The sequence below is a fragment of the Saimiri boliviensis genome, chromosome 4, assembly GCF_048565385.1.
Source record: "Saimiri boliviensis isolate mSaiBol1 chromosome 4, mSaiBol1.pri, whole genome shotgun sequence".
Lineage (NCBI taxonomy): Eukaryota > Metazoa > Chordata > Mammalia > Primates > Cebidae > Saimiri > Saimiri boliviensis.
Genome location: NC_133452.1, coordinates 64503142 through 64523441, shown reverse-complemented (window position 1 = coordinate 64523441; position 20300 = coordinate 64503142). Strand labels below are relative to the sequence as shown.

General features: G+C 34.6%; 1 protein-coding gene across 1 annotated transcript in view; it reads left to right on the top strand.

The window, feature by feature from the left end:
* The first annotated feature begins 5465 nt into the window (after positions 1–5465).
* LIN28B (lin-28 homolog B) overlaps positions 5466–20300 on the top strand; it is a 96118-nt gene continuing 81283 nt past the window's right edge. The window contains exon 1 of the mRNA XM_003935921.3: positions 5466–5714. Within this exon, the coding sequence (XP_003935970.2) occupies positions 5475–5714 (240 nt within the window). The 5' untranslated portion in view covers positions 5466–5474. The remainder of the gene's footprint in view (positions 5715–20300) is intronic.

Below are 20300 nucleotides of genomic sequence, written 5' to 3'. Positions count from 1 at the left end.
TCTATGGAATGTTAGTCTTAAAACAATGCTTCTTTTCTGAATTTTGTACTAAATATTTTGCTGAAATGTAACTGACCAAAAAGAAGGAAGCATTTGCAAATTTTGAAATATAAAGGCAGTTTGTCTGGAAAACTTAAAATTTATGCTAATCCGTTTCTGTATTTCCATAATTTTACTTAATTATTCTGGGAAAAGTGTGTTAAGGTATTAAAGGAAAGTCTTAAGAGATTTTTTTTAACCTCTGTGTACATATTCTAAAATTGGACCAATTTTGTGAAGCCGGAGCATTTTACCTCCAGGCAAGGAAATTAAACGAGAATGGAATTTTGCTTTTTGGAAACAAAAGCAGAGTGACCATATCTATATTCTGAAGTGCCTCTGCTGCAAGACCCATGCACCCAGTCGGGCGCGCCTTGCATTTGACTCCATGTGGTAGAATGTCAAGAAAGTTACCACCAAGTGGTTTACAAAAACGTGGTGTGGTGGTAGGAATCCGGACAGTTTGCCCGACGGGCGGGTCGGCGGCTTTCAGGCGGGAGAGATCTTGCCTGGGGCCGAGAGAGAGATCCCGAAAATCGCGTCCAGCCCCTTCCCGCCACGTTTTTTCTTGATCCTCTGAAGGCCCGGGGCAACGTTTGCCACCGCGGCTTCCCGAAAGGACGGCGCCGGGGTTGCTGGAAGACAGCTCCGTTTTAGGCATGGCCTGGTGGGGGTGGAGGTGGTCATTTTCTTGGGTACGGACTGCACTTAGCTTTTGAGATTCTGGCATCTCATAGGAAAAGAGATCAAATTATAAATGATACACATCTGGAAATTCAGTAAAAATACTAGGTTGCGCATAGTGTTTTTGCCATAGTGGTGAAGGCAGGAGTTTCTTTTGTTTGGTGTTCTTGGGGACAAGATGAGAAATGTAGAAGTCCCTTATAGTGAGAAATCACCAGCCTTCTCCGGATCGACCCCACTTTGAGAGGGGAGATGGTAAGGTGATGAATAAAGGGAAAAGTGACTGAGGAGAGAAAGGTGAGAGGAAGCTGCGGAGGCAGGAGGTGGAGGGAAAGCGCAGATTTGCTGGCGCGGGGTCTGGGGTCTCCGGTCTCGGGCAGCCTGGGGAGCGACCTGCCTGGAGAGGCGGGCTGCGATGGCAGCGCCGGGCTACAGACCCCGCCTTATTTGCGGGGAGGAGAGGACGGGTGGAGTCACTTGCCGCAGTGCCACAGCCCCTCCTCCTAGTTTTAAGAAGAACCGAAGCATTGTTTCAGCTTTAACCGATGTCACTCATTCCTTGTTGAAAACAACGACGGTGGGCTCTGGCATCTCTTTCGGCTCCTTGAATTGTGCTGTTGGAGGAAAAAAGTCTAGGAAAATGTGTACCTCGTGTTTTAAATGGGAAAGATTGTGATAGCCAACCAGGCATATGATAGGTTATTTCCTTGAGTTTAACCCCCAGTGCATTGACGATTCTTTGTACCTACTTGAACTCATTTTAAAGACATTTTGAAAGAACTGTGATAAATCAAGCTATAAAGTATTTGGCTTTTGCAGAATAAAACACGGGTTTTGAGTCAAACAGGTCTTTCAGGCACTAAAAACAAGTAGGAAATGAGAAAAAAAAATAAAAACAGAAGACTTCAGGAAAGTGACAAATTGGAAAGCATTCTAGGAGACTCATAGGACGATTTTAGGTGAAAGAAGCACTCTAGGAGCTTAAGAGCTTATGGGTAAAAGGGTCTTAGGTTCAAAAGTTTTGAGGGAAGGCACAGAAAAGACATTGCCATATTCTTGAATTGGTGAGTGATTATTTTATGTTTCTCAGTGTTTCTCCTTCTTTTACTTTTCTCCCTTTCCAACTTCCTTGCTTTCTTCTTCCTTCTCCCTCTACCCTTCCCTCGCCTCTTCTCTTCCCTTTTCTTTTACCCTCCCCCAAGGTATGTAAATGCATTTGTCTTAAATTCTTCGTGAATGAATTTCAGAAGATTTTTCAGGGTTCCCAGTTGGAAAAAGCCTTCTACACAACTTGAAAGGCTGATGTCCCTCTCAGGAAATGAATGAGTCGATAACCTCTGACACCAGTGACCACTCCAGTGAACCTTACCTTAATTCCACTAATACTGGAGGCCCTCAATTAGGCAAGACTGTGAATCTCATAACTATACAGTGTGGTTCAGTTATGGTACTCCACACTTTTCATCCACATGTTAATAAATTTGAATTTCATCAAATTTAACAATGAACAGAGATTCTGAATCTACCTACCTATTATGATTCTGGTTTTATAATAATAATTAAACTGTTTTCCAATTTAAAAACGTAAAGTGTTATTTACCATAAATATTTTACAAAGCAAAATTATACTGCCCTGTGAATTTTGTGATTATTACTTTTATGTAAAAGCACTTCACCTCAATTTACATGAACACTTTCTGAGATTTTTTTTCCTCTGATACCAGATGTTGATTTTTTTAAGTGATTCTTTAAAATATGAAAAACACATAAATTACTTTTTCGATTTCATATTGTCACTACTTTAGCCTGTAATGCCATCATTGATACTACTTTCTTGTCAGTGTGATCAGTATAATAGAAGTAATTTCTGCCATCAAAATAATGCCTAGTAAATGTTTTGTTAGTAAATAATCTTTTCAGAGCTTTGAGCTTTTGTTACATTTTCAAAATCATTGGACTTTTACACCTTTTCTTTTCTCTTTAACAGCTGGCACAGGGTTATGCCTCCAAAAAAAAAAATAAATAAAAGAGAAAGCCCCTTTTCCTGAGAAATAACAAAAGGAATAACCGACAAAAAAAAAAAAAAAAAAAAAAAAAAAAAACTTTCCAAATTGATTAGTTTTGATTAAACCTTTTATCACAAACAGCTGAATATAACTTCTATTTTTATATACATCCATTTTCCAATCTGAACCAATTAAATTTATATTTAGTTGTTTAATATTGGGAGGGAGTATAAATAGGTGTATGTAGCTTTTTCCATAGCTCTTCGATTCATAATCCCTACATTTTAGCTTGTGTGAAACAGTGTTGTAGTGTGGACGTGTTTGGAGAGACTGGGAGGGGGATTGCTGGCATGGTGGGGGGAGGGTCAACTGAGTAGCTTTGTCGAAGGAAGTGGTATCTGAACAGTTAGTTGCTTGGTAAACTGCTCTTTTAAGAAAATTGGGGGTGGGGTAGGAAAGTCTGGTGGTACGTTTTAAGGTTTTAAAATAGGCGATATTTCATATTTTAAAGGAAATAAAGCATTTTTAGTTAATCTATAACATTTACTGTAGTATTCGATAAGGGTGGTAATGCTGTTGTCAGCATCTTGTAGTCCATCGTTTGAACCAGTTTGAAAGGTAAAGGGTAAGCATTTTGAAACGGGGGTCAGTAGAAGAAGGACAGTAGGAGCTTCATCCATTACTACATTTTCGTTTATTCAACTCTTCTAGCCACTAGTAGTGGACTTTAAAAATATCAGAGTACAACTCGATATGATACGAATTTACCTTTTTTCTCCCACTTGTCCTTTCTCCACCCCACCCCCTGCCCGCGCCGGCTTTTTTTTCTCTCCCACCTCTTTCTCCGGCTCTGCTGCTGCCTATCCTGGCGGCTCCTCTTCACCTCCCCTGCCTGCGATCCCCTCCCCCTCCTGCCCTATGTCCTCCGGCTCTTGGGGAACAATCGCCACTGATTGAGGTTCACTCTATGTTAGGCTGGAAAACTAGGCTGTTATTTAGGAAGTCATTAATCACATCTCCTCCCCCGGAAAGAGACGGCAGAGAAACCTGTGAAGTACAATTCCTTACCAACCCCCTCTAAAATTTTCAAAAATGGTTTACCTAAACACAGTTTGACTATATGAAGGTGATAACGATTTTTCTAGTAGGATTTTATTTTAAATTTGAAACAATTTCAGTCATAATCAGGTAGTTATGTGCCTCTGCCTTTTTCTAGGTGTGTGTTTTCGTTATCTAAAGTTTCATGGGGATGTAATTAGGTTTAATTAGATCTTTCATAAATTATGTATTTTCCTCTAAGAACTGCATTAAATATGAAATTAGCGTTCCAAGCAGGTTTACAGCCATGGAATAGCTGAATTCTTTAGAGGAAAAAAAGCATTAACATTGGTTGTTTTATTTAAACGACCACCTCTCCCACCATGATTTTATTTAGTCAGGCTTGTGTGTAAGGCACGCGTGTGCACATATATGACTTGCCTTTTTTTTTTCCTAAATTTATGATTCACAAGGACCCTCCATTGTGTTTAGGTAGAAACACGAAATCAGCATTGTGATTTATCCTAAAGCAGCGTTTCAAAATGTCTTTAAGATAACATGTTTTGAGTTTTTCCTGTTCATTCATAAATTATTTTGATGTCAGCATAGATGAAATGGCGATTGGTTATCTCTTCCTCTTGCCAGCCCCTTAAGGATACGAGGTGAAATTAGTAGCAAGAAAGCATGTAATTGACAAAGTCACGTGTGCTCAGGGGGCCAGAAACTGGAGAGAGGAGAGAAAAAAAATCAAAAGAAGGAAAGCACATTAGACCATGCGAGCTAAATTTGTGATCGCACAAAATCAAGATGTTAGATTGATGCAGAAGATCACTCCGTTCCAAAGGGAAAGTTTTCATCTCACGAGTTTGGAGCTGAGGGCCCGTGGGGCAACATGGCCGAAGGTTAATTTTCTTTTCTATTGTTTTACTGTGAATTTCTTTCTTCTTTTCTCCTCCCCCTCCCCCTCTTCCACCCTTCTTTGACCGTCCCCCCTTCCCCTTTTACCCCAATACTGGGCATTACCTCCCAACCCCCCATCACGCAGTGGGGCTTTCTGCAAACCTATTGTTATAGATCTCCAAAAATGTTTTGTACCGCCCACACTGATTCACAACTTGAAAAGCTTTCAGGGGGCTATTGTTTGAATTGTGTGAGTGTGATTAAGCGCAGTTTCAGTTAGTGAGCCCAAGAAAACTTTTATACACCTGCCCCCTCCCCCATTCCACCCCAACTTTAATTGAAAGTTATGGGGGGGAGGGGAATGCACATTGCAAATAACGCTTGATTCACTGCTGCCCCTTGTGCATTAACTAGTAGCTCTAAACCATCTTCACGATTTCTGTTTCCTCCTCGTGCCCGCCGGAGAGAATAGTTTCGCTGAAAATTTCTCTTTGTCAATGGGATCAGTATTAAATCAGCAATATACAAGTAAAGTATCGCATGCTGTAATGTAAAATGTGGCTGAAAAATGGAGTTAAATGAAAAAGTACACGTATGTATAGAAACGTGGAAGTTGGTGTGATCGATAGAACAGTGTGACTTCCCCCTCCCCCGCTTTCCTTTTAACCCTTTTCATTTTAAATATTTTCAGTAGGAGAAAAGAAGTCAAACCATTTATTTAAATGTTTTTTTCTGTTACCCTTCCCCCCTCACTTCCAGGCAGGCAACTTTTTTTTTTTTTTTTTTTTTTTTTTTTTTAATCTTCGAATGCACAATGAATGGGAATACAGACTGACTTTTTTGTCCTGTTCATTCTCAGGCGGGGCGAGCAAAGGTGGTGGAGAAGAGCCCGGGAAGCTGCCGGAGCCGGCAGAGGAGGAATCCCAGGTTTTGCACGGAACTGGCCACTGTAAGTGGTTCAACGTGCGCATGGGATTTGGATTCATCTCCATGATAAACCGAGAGGGAAGTCCCTTGGATATTCCAGTTGACGTATTTGTACACCAAGTAAGCCAAACTTTTTTTTTCTCCCTCTTCATCTTTTTCCTTGTGGAGGAGCTGATCAGTAGTTTTGTCAATAGACGTATAAGAAGATGCCTTTTGGTATATTGAAAGACAAAATCTTCCCTGAAGTCGTTAGGTAGTCCAACGTTTAAGGTACGTCTGTGGGCCTCTTCCTGGGTATATGCGTAAAGAGAAAAGATCTGAAATTTTACTATTAATATTTATGTTGATGTTATTAGCATTTCCCTCTACTTCATTCTCCAGCAAAATTGTGTTCATGTAGCTTCCGGTATTATAGTATACTCTGTATTACAATATACTCTGTGGCCTGTATCTGGTGAATGGGTAGAAAAATGAATGAAGAAACATGATAATTTTAAGGTCGAAAAAACAAATCGAAACAGTTTAGTGATGAAAGAAATGTATAGGTTGCCTTATTTTAGACACCTCAAGTCCCTTTATTATTTCATCGCTGCCTGTCCTGTCATTTTGTAGATTCAGAACAAATAATTTGACTTCACAGTAAAATAAAATAGAACACTGTTGGTCTAGTATGGTTGTAAAGAAATGTGTGCAATACAAGGATGCTTGACAAACATTTTAGAAAGGTGCTCTGTGTGGTCATTGGTCTAAGTATACTGTCTCTTTAAGAGACTGAACTCAAAAAAACATGTGGCCAGAGGCGGCTCTAGCTTGTGTGTTTAAAATGTGCTAGTCTGCTTCTTAGGGTAAATTTCCACCTTTGCTCCTGTTGTGTTGTAATTTTTAAAGATGTTTTAATACCAAACAGAATTTCATTGCTTCCCATTTTCAAAAGTTTACCCAGAAAATAATGAATTAATACCTCTTCTGCCTTTACTTCTTTCTACTGCTTAATCCCTTTATAGTAAAAAAGATAGTTTCATGCAAGCTCGTTTTCTCAAAAAAAGGTAAGTATAAATTCTCTGCAGTGAATTCATAGTTAGGAATAAAGAGGTTTATTTTGGCTTCATATCTAAGTTAAAAATAATTGAGTGAATGGCTGTTAATACAGATTGACAGATACATGCATGAAATACTTGGCATATTTGCTTGAAAAGTATATATTTGATACTGTGTTGCATGTTCCTAGTAATATTTATACCTCCTTCCCTAAGGAATATCATCTTCAAATTAAGTATATAAACAACAGAAACATATGAAACCATTCTGTTTTGATCTGTTGTCCTGTGGTGCTTGGTAGCTTCCTGACCTTGCTGTGTGGTGTGTGTTTTCCTTTCCTGAAGGCCTGGCCATCATTATTGGCTGTTTATATGTGGAAGGATCAGCATAATCTGTGAATTGAAACAGGGTTTAAATACACAAATAGGAGTCTACATGCAGACTACTGGATTTTATACTTCTATTTTATAGTGCAAAATGAAGCTACATTTTCTGTTTTCTCCCCTCTAAGACTGGATGACTGAAATCATTGACAAATCCATTTTCTCTCAGGCTCTTTCTTTCCCCTTTGAACCTTCTTTAGGTTGTTAAATTGTTTTTTACGATCTCATAAATTTGTTTTATAGATAAATGAAAAAAATAGCCCTTTTCTTCTTTGTCTGGTCACACCTTGTTATAATTTGATTTTCTATGTTTACCTTCTAAAATATTCAAATGTTAGATATTTTATTAGCCAATGTTAATGTTTAGAACCATGAGACATTTGTATTTATGCTATTTAATGATTATATGTTGATAAACATTCCTCTCTTCACTGAATTAAAACATGTAGCTGCTAAAGCTTTTTAATATATAGCTGTTTCTAGACTATAAACATTGATTTTTGAATAGTTGACTTGCTTTAATCTTCAGTTACATACAGTATATACATACAGTTCATGTATATACTAAAAGGACAGTATTAAATGATGCCTAAAGAGGTTTCTGTCTTATATTGTAATATACATAAATTGTATATAAATTGTATGAATAATTGTTTTGAAGAAGGCAGGAATCCTACTGATGTTAGCTAAGCAACTACGAGTAATAGATAATTGTAAACGATATACGTATTATGTTCGCATCCCTTACGGAATTAGGTTGCAATTCAGGACTATGTCATAGAATTTCAAAAAACATTTTTCTATTATTATTTTAGAAACCTTTTAAATTGTGTAAGCATTTTTGAAAACACCAGGTTTTATATCTGTGTACTATTTTGTTGTGAAAGGATATATATCATAGATGATTAGAAATTTTAAATGTTCAACTGGACCTACATCTACTCAAAATATTTTAAATATATGACAATATTTTTGGAGTGTTTGGAAGCACATGTGTCATTGGATTTTTTTTTTTTTTTTGAAGTGTTCTGAAACATTTTTAGCAATGTATATTTGGGGAAATAAAATACAAATATTTTAGTGTCTTTAATAAATGCATAAAAATTTATGCCAAGGCACCTACTTTTTCGCTTAAAAATATTGATTGCAAGTAACTGCATATCAAAATATATTCAGTTGCTTCAAAATAAAGAGAATGTATACATGCGTTTTAAAATAGAGCTGTGTATTTGTAGTTATATATTTTATAGTTATATAATTCTACTTAAAATTTATTGGCAGTAATACAGTCAAACTTTCTTGTAGTTTCTGTGATGTCACCAAATCCTCAAAATAAACACATGCCTGGGTGCTGCACTTTCTCTCTGTTTAGACATGTTGATAAATGCTGTGAGATTCTGCTGTTTGAGGATGGTGTGTAACCATTGGTGGTTTAAATGACAGTCTTCATTTGATTTTCTAATGTTAACTTGTAGTTTAAATAGTCATGTTTTTATGATCTGAAAATATGTATTCTGACTTATGTTGTAAAACATTGATACAGTTCAATAATGAATATTTTATTTTTTTAAAATTAACAAAATATATGTTATATTTGAATTTTGTCATATCTCACTGTTTTTGAAGGTTTTTCTTAAAATATTTGATAAAATGTGAAATTTTTGATGATTTTAAATATGATATATTTTAAAGAATTGCTTAAGTGTCTAGTGCAAACACAGATTAGTTTCAATTAAGTAAGGATATACATGGTTAACACAGATTTGTAAGTCTAGATTCTTACTAAGGTGATTTCATAAATAAGAATATGATTATTTTGTAAGTTCTAGTAATTAATATTCCTATCAGTTTTTTTCGTTTTTTTAAAAATCACAGTGTGATTGTAGGGAAACATTTACATTACCTGGAAAATGTTACTGCTAGTTTTGAAACATTAAAAGTCTTTAATCAGACTTAAATATTTAGTGGTACTTCAGAGGAATTGAATGGTAATTAAATACCAGATCTCTTTTGGAGAAGGGCAATGTTAACCTAATAACTACCTGTTGATGTTTGTTATATTCATATAAGTTTTTCTGTATGTGGATTTTGATACTGATTTCCAAAGTCATTATCTTACCTAATAAGATAAAATGATAATTTGAATTTGATTTTGTTCTGGGGTGGTATAGAATGCATGATCTTTGCTAGCCTCTCGTCAGCTTATGTGCATAATAATACTTTCTTCACATATTGGGTGTATATATATACTTGGAATTCCTTGCCATCAAGTATGATACAATTGTTAACATAAATGTATTTTATTTATTTCATAATGTATGCAATAAGGTATGCATTATGTATGTATCTCTTTTTTTCCCAAAGAGTAATTTCAAAATGATTGCAATTTAGCTACCATTACTCAGTAGGCCTAAATATTTATTAATAATTTACCTTTATTCATCTTCATTTAGCTTTCAAATATTGGTATTTTCTTCTTATGGTCTTTATTTCTGAATTAGAGTTTGATCTTTATGGATAATTCAAATGCCCATATTAGAAAGGCTTTATATATTTTATGTTCCTTTGCTTCAAAAATATCTCATGGAATAATGGAAATAGAAGAAATAAGAATCAATATTGTTACTGAGTTAAACTTAGAAAGCATTGTTAACAGTATGAGATATGAAAACATTTAGAGATGACTAATACTTAAAAATATGAAAAATGTAAGTATTACACACAGTTCAATCAATTGATCTAATATAGAGTTCTTACACATTTATACAGTGTAGGAAAACAAATTTCTTTCATTATGTTCGTTTTTAAGGACTTTTCATAATATTTTGTTGCTAATTAGCCATGTTTAGTTTTCTTATAGTTTAGCATAAAATCATTTTTCACATGAAGACTATGTGTGATGATTATTCTCTGAATTGCTTAAAATGCCAATTAAAAAAATATTTAGACAGATGTCTTAGAAACTTAAAAATGTGATTATAAAGTTACAGCTCATTTGTATAGTGAGTTATATATTTTGATATTTTTAAAATGGATTATAACTTACTAGATTTTTAAGGTGATTTGCCCAGTTGACCAATTTCAGAGAATCCCAAACTAAATGCTTTAAAGCTGTTTAATCATAACATCACATTTAAAGGCATTTATTATAAAATAAAATTTTATTTGATTTTTAAAAAAATATCACCCTAAAGATACTTTTGATTTTCAAGTGGTGGTGCATTTTTCAGACTCTTTTGTGTATTTAAGTTCTCCAGAGATAGTCTGATTCAATTTAAATGTGAAATGTGAATTGGGTACATATTCAAGATGTAGTCCTTTCTCCTATTTTAAAGATTATTGTTATACTTCTTAAATATTTTTCTCCTACTTTTTAAAAAAACATTTTTTAAAAAGAGCAGTTTTAGGTTCACAGCAAAATTAAGAGGAAAATACATAGACTTTTCCATGTACCCTTGCCCTTACAAATGCATAGCCTCCTCCGTTATCAATATCCCCTACCAGAGTGGCACATTTGTTTCAATTAATGAATGTGCATTGACACATCATAGTCACACAGAGTTCATAGTTTACATTAGTGTTAGCCTTTGGTGTTGCATGTTCTCACTTAATTTCTCTTTTATTTTAAAAGACAATTTACAACAAATGAATGCAATAAATCAAAGAATTGGTTTTTAAATAAAAATATGAGTGTTAAACCATGTACAAATATTCAGTGTTACTTTTTAAAACATGTCTAACTTATCTCAGAGTTCTTAGGTTTCATGAGAAATTAAAAACTTATTTGTTACCTGCGTTCAACTTGGTAGATTAAAAAGTAAGTCCTTCACTGTAATTTTTGTTGCTTTCAGGAAGCAACAAAACATTATTCGGATTTGATTTAATTCTTCCTGTTCAGAGATTACATAAATATTGCAGATAGTTTTGTATATTTTAACTGAACAGCTCTTTTAGTGTTGTGATTAACTTAAATGTTGCTGGTTAAAAATATGATACACTGTATTATTTCTGTTTTTTTTACCCTAAATTGCCCATGCTGACCTAACTACTGGGCTCAAGAGATACTCGCTCCTCAGCCTTCCTAATAAGCTGGGACTATAGGCATGTGCCACCATGTCCAGCTTGATGTACTATATTTTTATTTCTAAACCAGGAATAACTTAAACAAAGTGAAGATACTTCTGGTCAATTAAACTAGAAAGTTATCTTAAATGTTATATTTTATAGACTTGATTTGGAATGAAATATGAAATAAATATTTTATGATTATCAAAGACTCAATTCTTTATGCCTTGAGATATTTCCCCTGAATTTTAAGTAACAGGAAGTTCATCTTATTTAATATATAGTTAGACTAGATTATGGCATTGTACCATATACAGTGCATAAGAAACTTAACTGATTTATATTCTTCCCTAAAATAATTTTATTGTGGATAGCATCTTCTAGTATGATAAAAGTTGTTAACAGTAATATGTTTAAGAAAGTACATTGCAGGTCAGTGGGTTACATTTAAAAATGATTTTTTAATGAGTAGTTTATCAAACAGGTAATAAAAACATGTTGCATTTTGATACATCAGGATACATCTAATCATTTATCTCAAATTGAAGGATAGTCTGATTATTGCTTCTTCCTTCCCAATATCTAAATATTTGACAATTTAGAAATATTTTCTAAATAAGATTTATTTTAAAAATTGATTGATTTAGTCTTATAATTTTTCTATACTTTGTTGTTAGCTGGAGTAATAATGCCTAACCTTTTAAGTTGTTGTGAAGAGTAGAAGTAATGTTCTATAAACTGCCTAGTAAGTATCTTGTTGAGAAAATAATATAAACTGGTCTTTGCCGAAAACAAAAAATCATGGTTTAGATATTTTCAGTGGTGTATACTCATGGTGGATAATTAAGGTGATCTTTTATGTGCTTTCTTTAAAATTGGGCAAAATGTGTTGTATATTAACACTATAATTTCCATTACAGTTAACTCTAAGGCTTTTTATTATAGTTTTTGGGTATACAATATTGTTTCTGTTATTTAAAATAATTGTTCTGGCTGAGCATGGTGGCTGATGCCTATAATCCCAGCACTTTGGGAGGCTGAGGCTGGCGGATTGGATGAGCCCAGGAGTTTTAGACCAGCATGGGTAAGATGACAAAACTCCATCTCTACCAAAAAATACAAAAAAAATTAGCTGGGTATGGTGGCATGCACCTGTGGTCCTAGCTTTTGGGGAGGCTGAGGTAAGAGGATCACTTCTTGAGCCGAGGAGGCAGAGGCTGCAATGAGCCGAGATTGCTCCATTGCACTTCAGCCTGGACGACAGAGTCAGACTGTCTCTAGAATTTTTTTTTTTCTGAGATGGGGTCTTACTCTGTTGCCTAGGCTGGAGTGCAATGGCAGGATCATAGCTCACTAAAGCCTTGAATTCCTGGGCTGAAGCAATCCTCCTGCCTTGGCCTTCCAAACTCTTGGGATTATAGGTATGAGCAACTGTGCCAGGCCTAGAATATTATTTAAAATATCAGGATATAAACTGTAGCTTGGAAATATTTTTGTTACATAGATATTTTGTTTTTAATAATTGTTGTAACATAAGATTTTACTTGCGGGAGATTTTACCTGTGTACATATCCAGCTTGTGTATTCATTATAAGTTAAAGAAAAAAATACTGTTTTTAAATAGGCCTGCTGTGATAAAATACCATTTTTTGATTAATAATTATTTAATCCTTTAATAATAGGATAGAATGACATAGGTTCTGGTCAAATCAGTATTCAAATTCCAGCTTATCATGTATCTGTAAGGGAAATAAGTTACCTTGTCAGTGTCTCAGTGGCCTATACATGGGAGGACAAAAATAGTACCCACTTTGTATAGGGCTGTTAGGAGGTTTACGTGTTATTATACATGTAAAGCAACGAAGACAAATTTGGTAGATAGTAGGAACTCAGTGTTTGTTGTACATAATTATTATAAAGAAGAAGTAGTGCGGTATTGAGAGAAAAAACCCCGTGGGAATGAGTGTTTAGTTTCAGCTCTGCTATTTGGTTGGTTTCTAACTTTTGGCTGTTCACTTCCTGGGAGCTTCAGTGTTCTCGTGGATAAAATGTGATAAATAAATAAAATAAGTAAATAAAATCTTTTCTATTTTAGAGGGTTATGGTAAGGGTCGATTGAAATAATACACAATAAAATAATTTTAAAACTATAACAATCTCAGTTTTTAGTTTTAATCTTTTTTTCCAAGAGCTATATTTTTTTTGTTTTAATTATAAGCATTTTTCTGTTTTTTGTTTTGAGACAGGATATTGCTCTTGCCCAAGCTGGATTGCAGTGGTGGGATGATAGCTCATGACAACCTTAAACTCCTGGCCATAGCAGTTATCCCACATGAGCCTTCTGAGAAGCTGGGACTACAGGTGTGTACCACCATGCCCAGCTGATATTTTTTATTAGATTTGTAGAGATGGGATCTCCCTATGTTGCCCAGGCTGGTCTCAAACTCCTGGGCCAAGGGGATCCTCCCGCCTCAGCCTGCCAAAGTGCTGAGATTTACAGGCGTGAGCCACCATGGCTGGCCTCTTTGGTTTTGTTTAGTATTTTTCCCGCCTGGAAATTAACCTTTATCCTAGTAGTTTCTGTGCTTCTGAATGAGATTAATTCACATGCATTTTACTAATCTTCAGTATTAATTTTATTTATCATTATGGTATTTTTTTTTAATCCACTGTAAACTCACTGCTTACCTAAAGGGCATAATTAGGCTTATTGATATTCATATTTCTTGTCAGAAAAATATTGAATTGGCTGGCCGTGGTGGCTCATGCCTGTAATCCCAGCACTTTGGGAGGCCAAGGTGGGCAGATCACTTGAGGTCAGGAATTCTAGAACAGCCAGGCCAACGCAGTGAAACCCTGTCTACTATGAATACAAAAAGATTAGACAGGCCTGAGGCAGGAGTATCAAACAAGGGAGGTGGAGGTTGAATGAACTGAGATCATGCCAGAGAGAGAGAGACAGAGAGAGAGACAGAGAGAAGAGGGGGAGGGAGGGAAGGAAGGAAAGAAGAAAGGAAGGAAAATTGAATTTCTATCTCAACTTGGTTTTTATATAAACATTTTTTAAATTTTTAATTAATTAATTTATTATTATTATTATTATTATTTTTAAGAAACAAGGTCTTCCTCAGTCACCCAGTCCAGCGTGCAGTGGTGGGACTGCAGCTCACTGCAACTTCGAACTCCTGGCTCAAGCAGTTATCCAACTTGAGCCTTCTGAATAGCTGGGACTACAGGTGTGCACCACCATGCCCAGCTGATATTTTTTATTACATTTGTAGAGATGGGATCTCCATATGTTTCCCAGGTTGGTCTCAGGCTTCTGGGCTCAAGGGATCCTCCCACTGCAGCCTCCAGAGTAGCCGGGACTACAGGTATGAACCACCATGCCTGGCACATGCCACTTCGCCTGGCTAATTTTTTTTTTTTTTTGAGACGGAGTTTCACTCTTGTTACCCAGGCTGGAGTGCAATGGTGTGATCTCGGCTCACCGCAACCTCCGCCTCCTGGGTTCAGGCAATTCTCCTGCCTCAACCTCCTGAGTAGCTGGGATTTCAGGCACGCGCCACCATTACCAGCTAATGTTTTGTGTTTTTAGTAGAGACGGGGTTTCACCATGTTGACCAGGATGGTCTCGATCTCTCGACCTCATGATCCACCTGCCTCGGCCTCCCAAAGTGCTGGGATTACAGGCTTGAGCCATATATAAGCATTTTTAGAAATGTAAATTAACAAGATGGCTTATCGCCATAGAAAGTATTAACTTTTTAAAAAATGATTATAAAAATTGTGGTTCAGTAATTTTATCAAGTCAACTAATTTTTATTGAACACTTACTAAGTATGAAACACTGTTGGTTTGGTATTTTCATTTTAGCAAATTTTAAAATGAGATTTTTCCAGTTAATTCTCATTGTTTTCATATAAGGCGTAAAAGTGAAGGATCATTTTTCCTGTGTTCTATCCACTTCCTTTTACAAAGTCTAATTATACAGCCTCTACAAATTAAATTTTGGATAGCTAAGATAAAAAGCAAAGGTTAGTTTTAAAATTTTTAGCTAAATGCAGTGATTTCCCAATAGTATTAAAATCTATGCTTTTAACATTTCATGTGGAGAAACTATTTTTGCCAGTGCTTAGAATCATTAATTTATTGTGCTATTAATAATATACTTAATTTCTACCAGCTGCTTTAAATCTTTTGTCATAACAGCCCACTTTAAAAAATCAAAACCCTCTTAAATTTACTACTTTTGTTAATCTTAAAGTTAGACTCTTTTTAAATCTTGTAAGTTTAATTTTGTAATAACTCTAAGATTGCTATTTGGTTTTATGGTGTTATATGATATAAAGACTCCATATAAATTTCAAATTACTTTTACTTTAGCCAAGATTTGTTCATGATCGTTTTTTTGGTTAAACGTTTGTAAGCAGTTTCCTAGGCCGTTAGGGATAGTGAGTAGAATGTTAGATCCTATAATGCTTAAATTCTTTTATCTTAGCTTTTTTTTTTCATTCAAATGAATTTTCTTTATCCTTAGTTCAGTCTGTAACAGCGTAGTTTCCCTTTAAATATTTAATAGATCATTAATATATTGTAAAGTTTTGAATGAATTGTATCAATGTTTCTTCCTGTGTTATTTTAATAATACGTGATTTTGCTTATAATATGTAAGCACTGATCCTTCCAAATTAGTCACACTCTTCAGCAACTCCTTTAAATAGATTAAATGATATTAGAGACATATACCTAACACAGCTCAGTGTAAGCCATAATTTTTTTTTTTTTTTTAAGTGCATCTTTTTCAGTTTTCACACACAAAAAAGCTTCTGTCTTTCAGGGTTGATTAAACTGTGTGCTAGAGAAATTTAGTCACAGTATTGGCCTCATTTTTTAGCTCTCTCATTAAAAATTTTCATTGAATACTCAATCTAAGGACACTTGGATTTGCATGTTTGCCCCTTTCACTGTTTCCTCCCCCATGCCATTGAAGAATTTTGAATGGTGAGGAATTTGTGCCCTTTGGCTCAGGTTGCAGGCCCACTTGATCAAGCCACAGAAGCCAGGGTCAGAACTATTCTTTGCTTATCTTTTCCTTGGGCCGCTTGTAAAGCCTGCTTTCTGCTCTGAGAAACAAAACAAAACAACAACAACAACAACAAAAAGCCCCACAAATAGCTTGCTCTTTATATTGTACAGATATAAAGCCTGCAATATAAAAATGGGCATAAAGTTGATTCTTTATTGGGACTGTCCATGGGTTAATTTCATTATCTTTAGGAGTTTCTCATTGCATTGCAGTTTATTTGATGCATAAACGTTAATTTAAATATATGTTATTTGATAGGGTATGGTATCCTGTTGGTAGTGAAAGTGTGGTCACAATGACGTTTTTCTCTTAGGTTGAGCTTTAACACTTCTGAAATGTAGTGATTACTTTTAAGTAAATTGAATTAATTTGAATGAGATCCATAAAAAGCCCTGAAGTATTTTATTTTGATGTACTTAATTTCTAGCATTTATGCAGACATTTAAACCTTGCTTGAATTAATAATATCACAAGATTATGAGCTGTTCCAATAATGGTGCAAAGACTACATTTAGACCCAGGTTTAAACAAACACAAAACACTTTGTTCTTATCTTAGCATCCCTTAAAAGTATACAGCTCTGGTTCAGGACCTCAAGACCACCCATCACCCCGACATTGGATACTCCTCTTTATTCAAGAGGCTTGTGAAGTATCTGTGTGCTAGTGGGGGATGGTGTGTGTATCTGTGTAAGGATCGCAGTTAGGTGATTTTACCCCAACAAAAGCTTCAACATTGTTTATAAACTGAATTTTGTCCCTGAAGAATTTTCTAGTTGTAAAACCTAATGTACATTAAAAGATTGTTATTTTATTTAAGTCTTGGCTGCAGTCCTCACATTTTTGATACTTTCACAAGGTTAAAGTGAGCCCCTATTAAGAGTAATCTTACTTCAGTATAGTTTTTTGGCTTTTAGGCTCCACCCCTTGGCTTTGGATAGCTAATACCAAGCTTTTGTTTCTTCCTGTAGAAAGCAAAGGAAAGTAAAGAAAACTTTCTTTCTCTTTCATTGCTTAAGTCATGTGACTTCCCTTTTAGTTAGTCACAGATAGGATTGAAGTGAATCTCAGAATGAAGCCTAAAACTTAGAGAAAATATTTACTGTTACATGTCTCATTTAATTTCATATGCTTCACCTAACATTACATCTATGCTGTTATTTTTTAGGAAGCTGAAAAAATTACTACTAATTAGATTTTTAAAATAATACATACCTTTTTATCTATACTGTGGTAATTTCATAGTTATTTTTCTATCAGTTATCTTTTGACATCATTTGAGGTTTCTAAACTGTAGCTTGTTTCTCAGAATTCACAGTGTAGAGAAAGTAGGAGTGGTGGTTGGAAGACGTTAGCAATAAGTAATTTCGGGCAGAATAAAAGAAAAAAATATGTTATAGGACTGCATGTAAAATGCAAGAGGGAATTAATTAGATGTATTTCTTCTTGCTCTTCTGACCCACCTCTTAACAGTTAGCATAAGATAGCTAGCTGTTTGGAAGAAAATCCTATCCAACTCCTATAATATTTATAAAATTTCATTATACAGTTAAGTGAGGATAAGTGTTTGATATTTATTCCTAATTTGGTGACTTAGTCATGATGTTCTAGTTTATTGTGAACCAATAAATATTTGATCTCTAAAGTTACTTTAATTTGTTCTTAAGCTACTTGTATTCAAATATTTAAATTCTATTTTAGTAAACACTATAGCTGTCTCCAAATAATAACTAAAATATTTGAAACAGCAGTAGTTTCAAAAAGAGTAACATCTCTGCCATTGATTTTTAAAATATGACATTTATTGGCACATTTTCATGCAAATAGGTAGTTTTAAAAGATTTCATAAAATACTGTATAGACTTCCATTGTAGCTGTCTCCAAATAATAACTAAAATAGTTGAAACAGCAGTAGTTTCAAAAAGAGTACCCACTCTGCCATTGATTTTTAAAATATGATATTTATTGGCACATTTTCATGCAAATAGGTACTTTTAAAAGAATTCATAAAATACTGTATAGACTTCCATTGACATAAGTAATATTTTAAAATCTAATGCATTTTGTTTAAATATTATATTTCAGTATTATTTACATAACAAATTCTTCCTTAAATTTTCAGTCTTGTAGATCTTAAAAGATCTGTTTTTTATGAGTATTTTATTTCAATGAGTATTCATTATTTACATAAAAAATTCTGCCTTAAAATTTCATCCTCTTGTAGATCTTAAAAGACAATGATATTTGATCATATGATCTTCCTGTCAATCCAAGATAACTCTTAAGTTAACCAGATTTATTAATAGGATCTTTTGGTCCTCTTTTAGGATGAATAATGAGAAAAACAAAGTCATCTTTTAATTTTTAGTAGTATTTTGTGGTAAGTTTATTTTGCCTTTAAAAGTTAAATTAAGATTTGTTGAGCTACATAGAAAGGCTACTTAAGTTTCTTTTAAGAAGAGTAAAAAGCCTATAATTCAAGTATTGGTCCATGCTTTCATTGACATTAAAATTTACAGCAATTGATTTATTTATATTGAAACAATTGAATGTTTCAACTTGTTTAATTAAATTTTTATTGATATTTTAATTAATGTTTAAGTTGTCACTTAAATTTTGCTTTTTGGAAAGGTTTAAGATACTAAATCTTTCAAATCCATGATCCTCCCTCATTTGCCATTTTGATAGCAGTTATCCAGAAAACACTAACAACTATTATTAAGCATTTAAATCTAGTACTAACATTTATTGATGAATTATTTGTATCCTAGAATTACTGTGAGTTTTATTTTCATTTATTTATTTAATTTATGTATGTACATATGTATGTATTTATTTGAGATAGGGTCTTACTCTGTCTCCAGGCTGGAGTGCAGTGGAGCAGTCTTGGCTCACTGCAGCCGTCGGCTCACTACAACTTCCGCCTCCCAGATTCAAGTGATTCCCCTGCCTTAGCCACCTGAGTATCTGGTACTACAAGTGTGCTCCACCACACCCGGCTAATTTTTGTATTTTTTAGTAGAGATGGAGTTTCGCCATGTTGGCCTGGCCAGGCTTATCTTGAACTCCTGAACTCAGGTAATTCGCCCACCTTGGCCTTCCAAAGTGCTGAGATTACTGGTGTGAGCCTACTGTGAATTTTAAAATAAAATGATAAACAAAAACCTGTTTTTAAAGAAGTGCTACCTGGGCTTTTCTGTGTGACACAGGCTTTAAAAGAAATAACCTAATAAAATTTGGTATTAATAACAAAATTTGGTAGTGAAAAGTGAGAAGTTGAGGGTTTTCCCTTTATACCTGTTTTCTTCTTTTAGAGTTTTTCTTTAACCTCTGTGGAGAAAAGTAGTTTTTAAAATGAATGCATTTGAGTTTTAAGTGTCTTCATGTTTTGTCAAAAATAAAAGGTTAATTTGTCAGGGGGGGGTTACACCATTAGGTGTGTTGCTACTTGTTTTCATGTGGGTTATTGTAAGTGTAAGTTTAATTAATTATTCGATTTCTGGATTTTCTTTCTTTTAAAATAAAATTAGTAATAAACAAATAAATAAATTTTCAAGTAGTTGAAATATATTAACAGCCAAAAAGTTGCAGATACTTGTTTCAGTACATGTTTTTTAGAGTTCAGTATTTACTTTTTAAGGATAAGATATTTAAAAATCTTAACAAATGATACCGAGTGTGGTGGCTTATGCCTGTAATCCCAGCATTTTGAGTGGCAGAGGTTGGCAGATCACCTGAGGTCAGGAGTTCAAGACCAGCCTGGCCAACATGGCAAAACCCAGTCTCTACTAAAAATACAAAAATTAGCCAGGCATGGTGGCAGTCACCTGTAATCCCAGCTACTCAAGAGACTAAGGCAGGAGAATCACTCAAACCCGGGGAGGTGGCAGTTACCATGAGCCGAGATCATGGCACTGCACTCCAGCCAAGGGGATAGAGTGAAACTCTGTCAAGAAAAAAAGAGAGAAAGAAAAATCTTAACAAATGATGTTTGGGAAATTGTCTTGTTCGGCAGTGACCACTTTTCCATCCTTTCTGTCTTTAGTTTTAAAAATGACTGGTCACAGTTAAAGTGTTAATATTCCTAATAGTAATTCAGAATTTCCATTGATATTTAGTGTTCAATATGTAT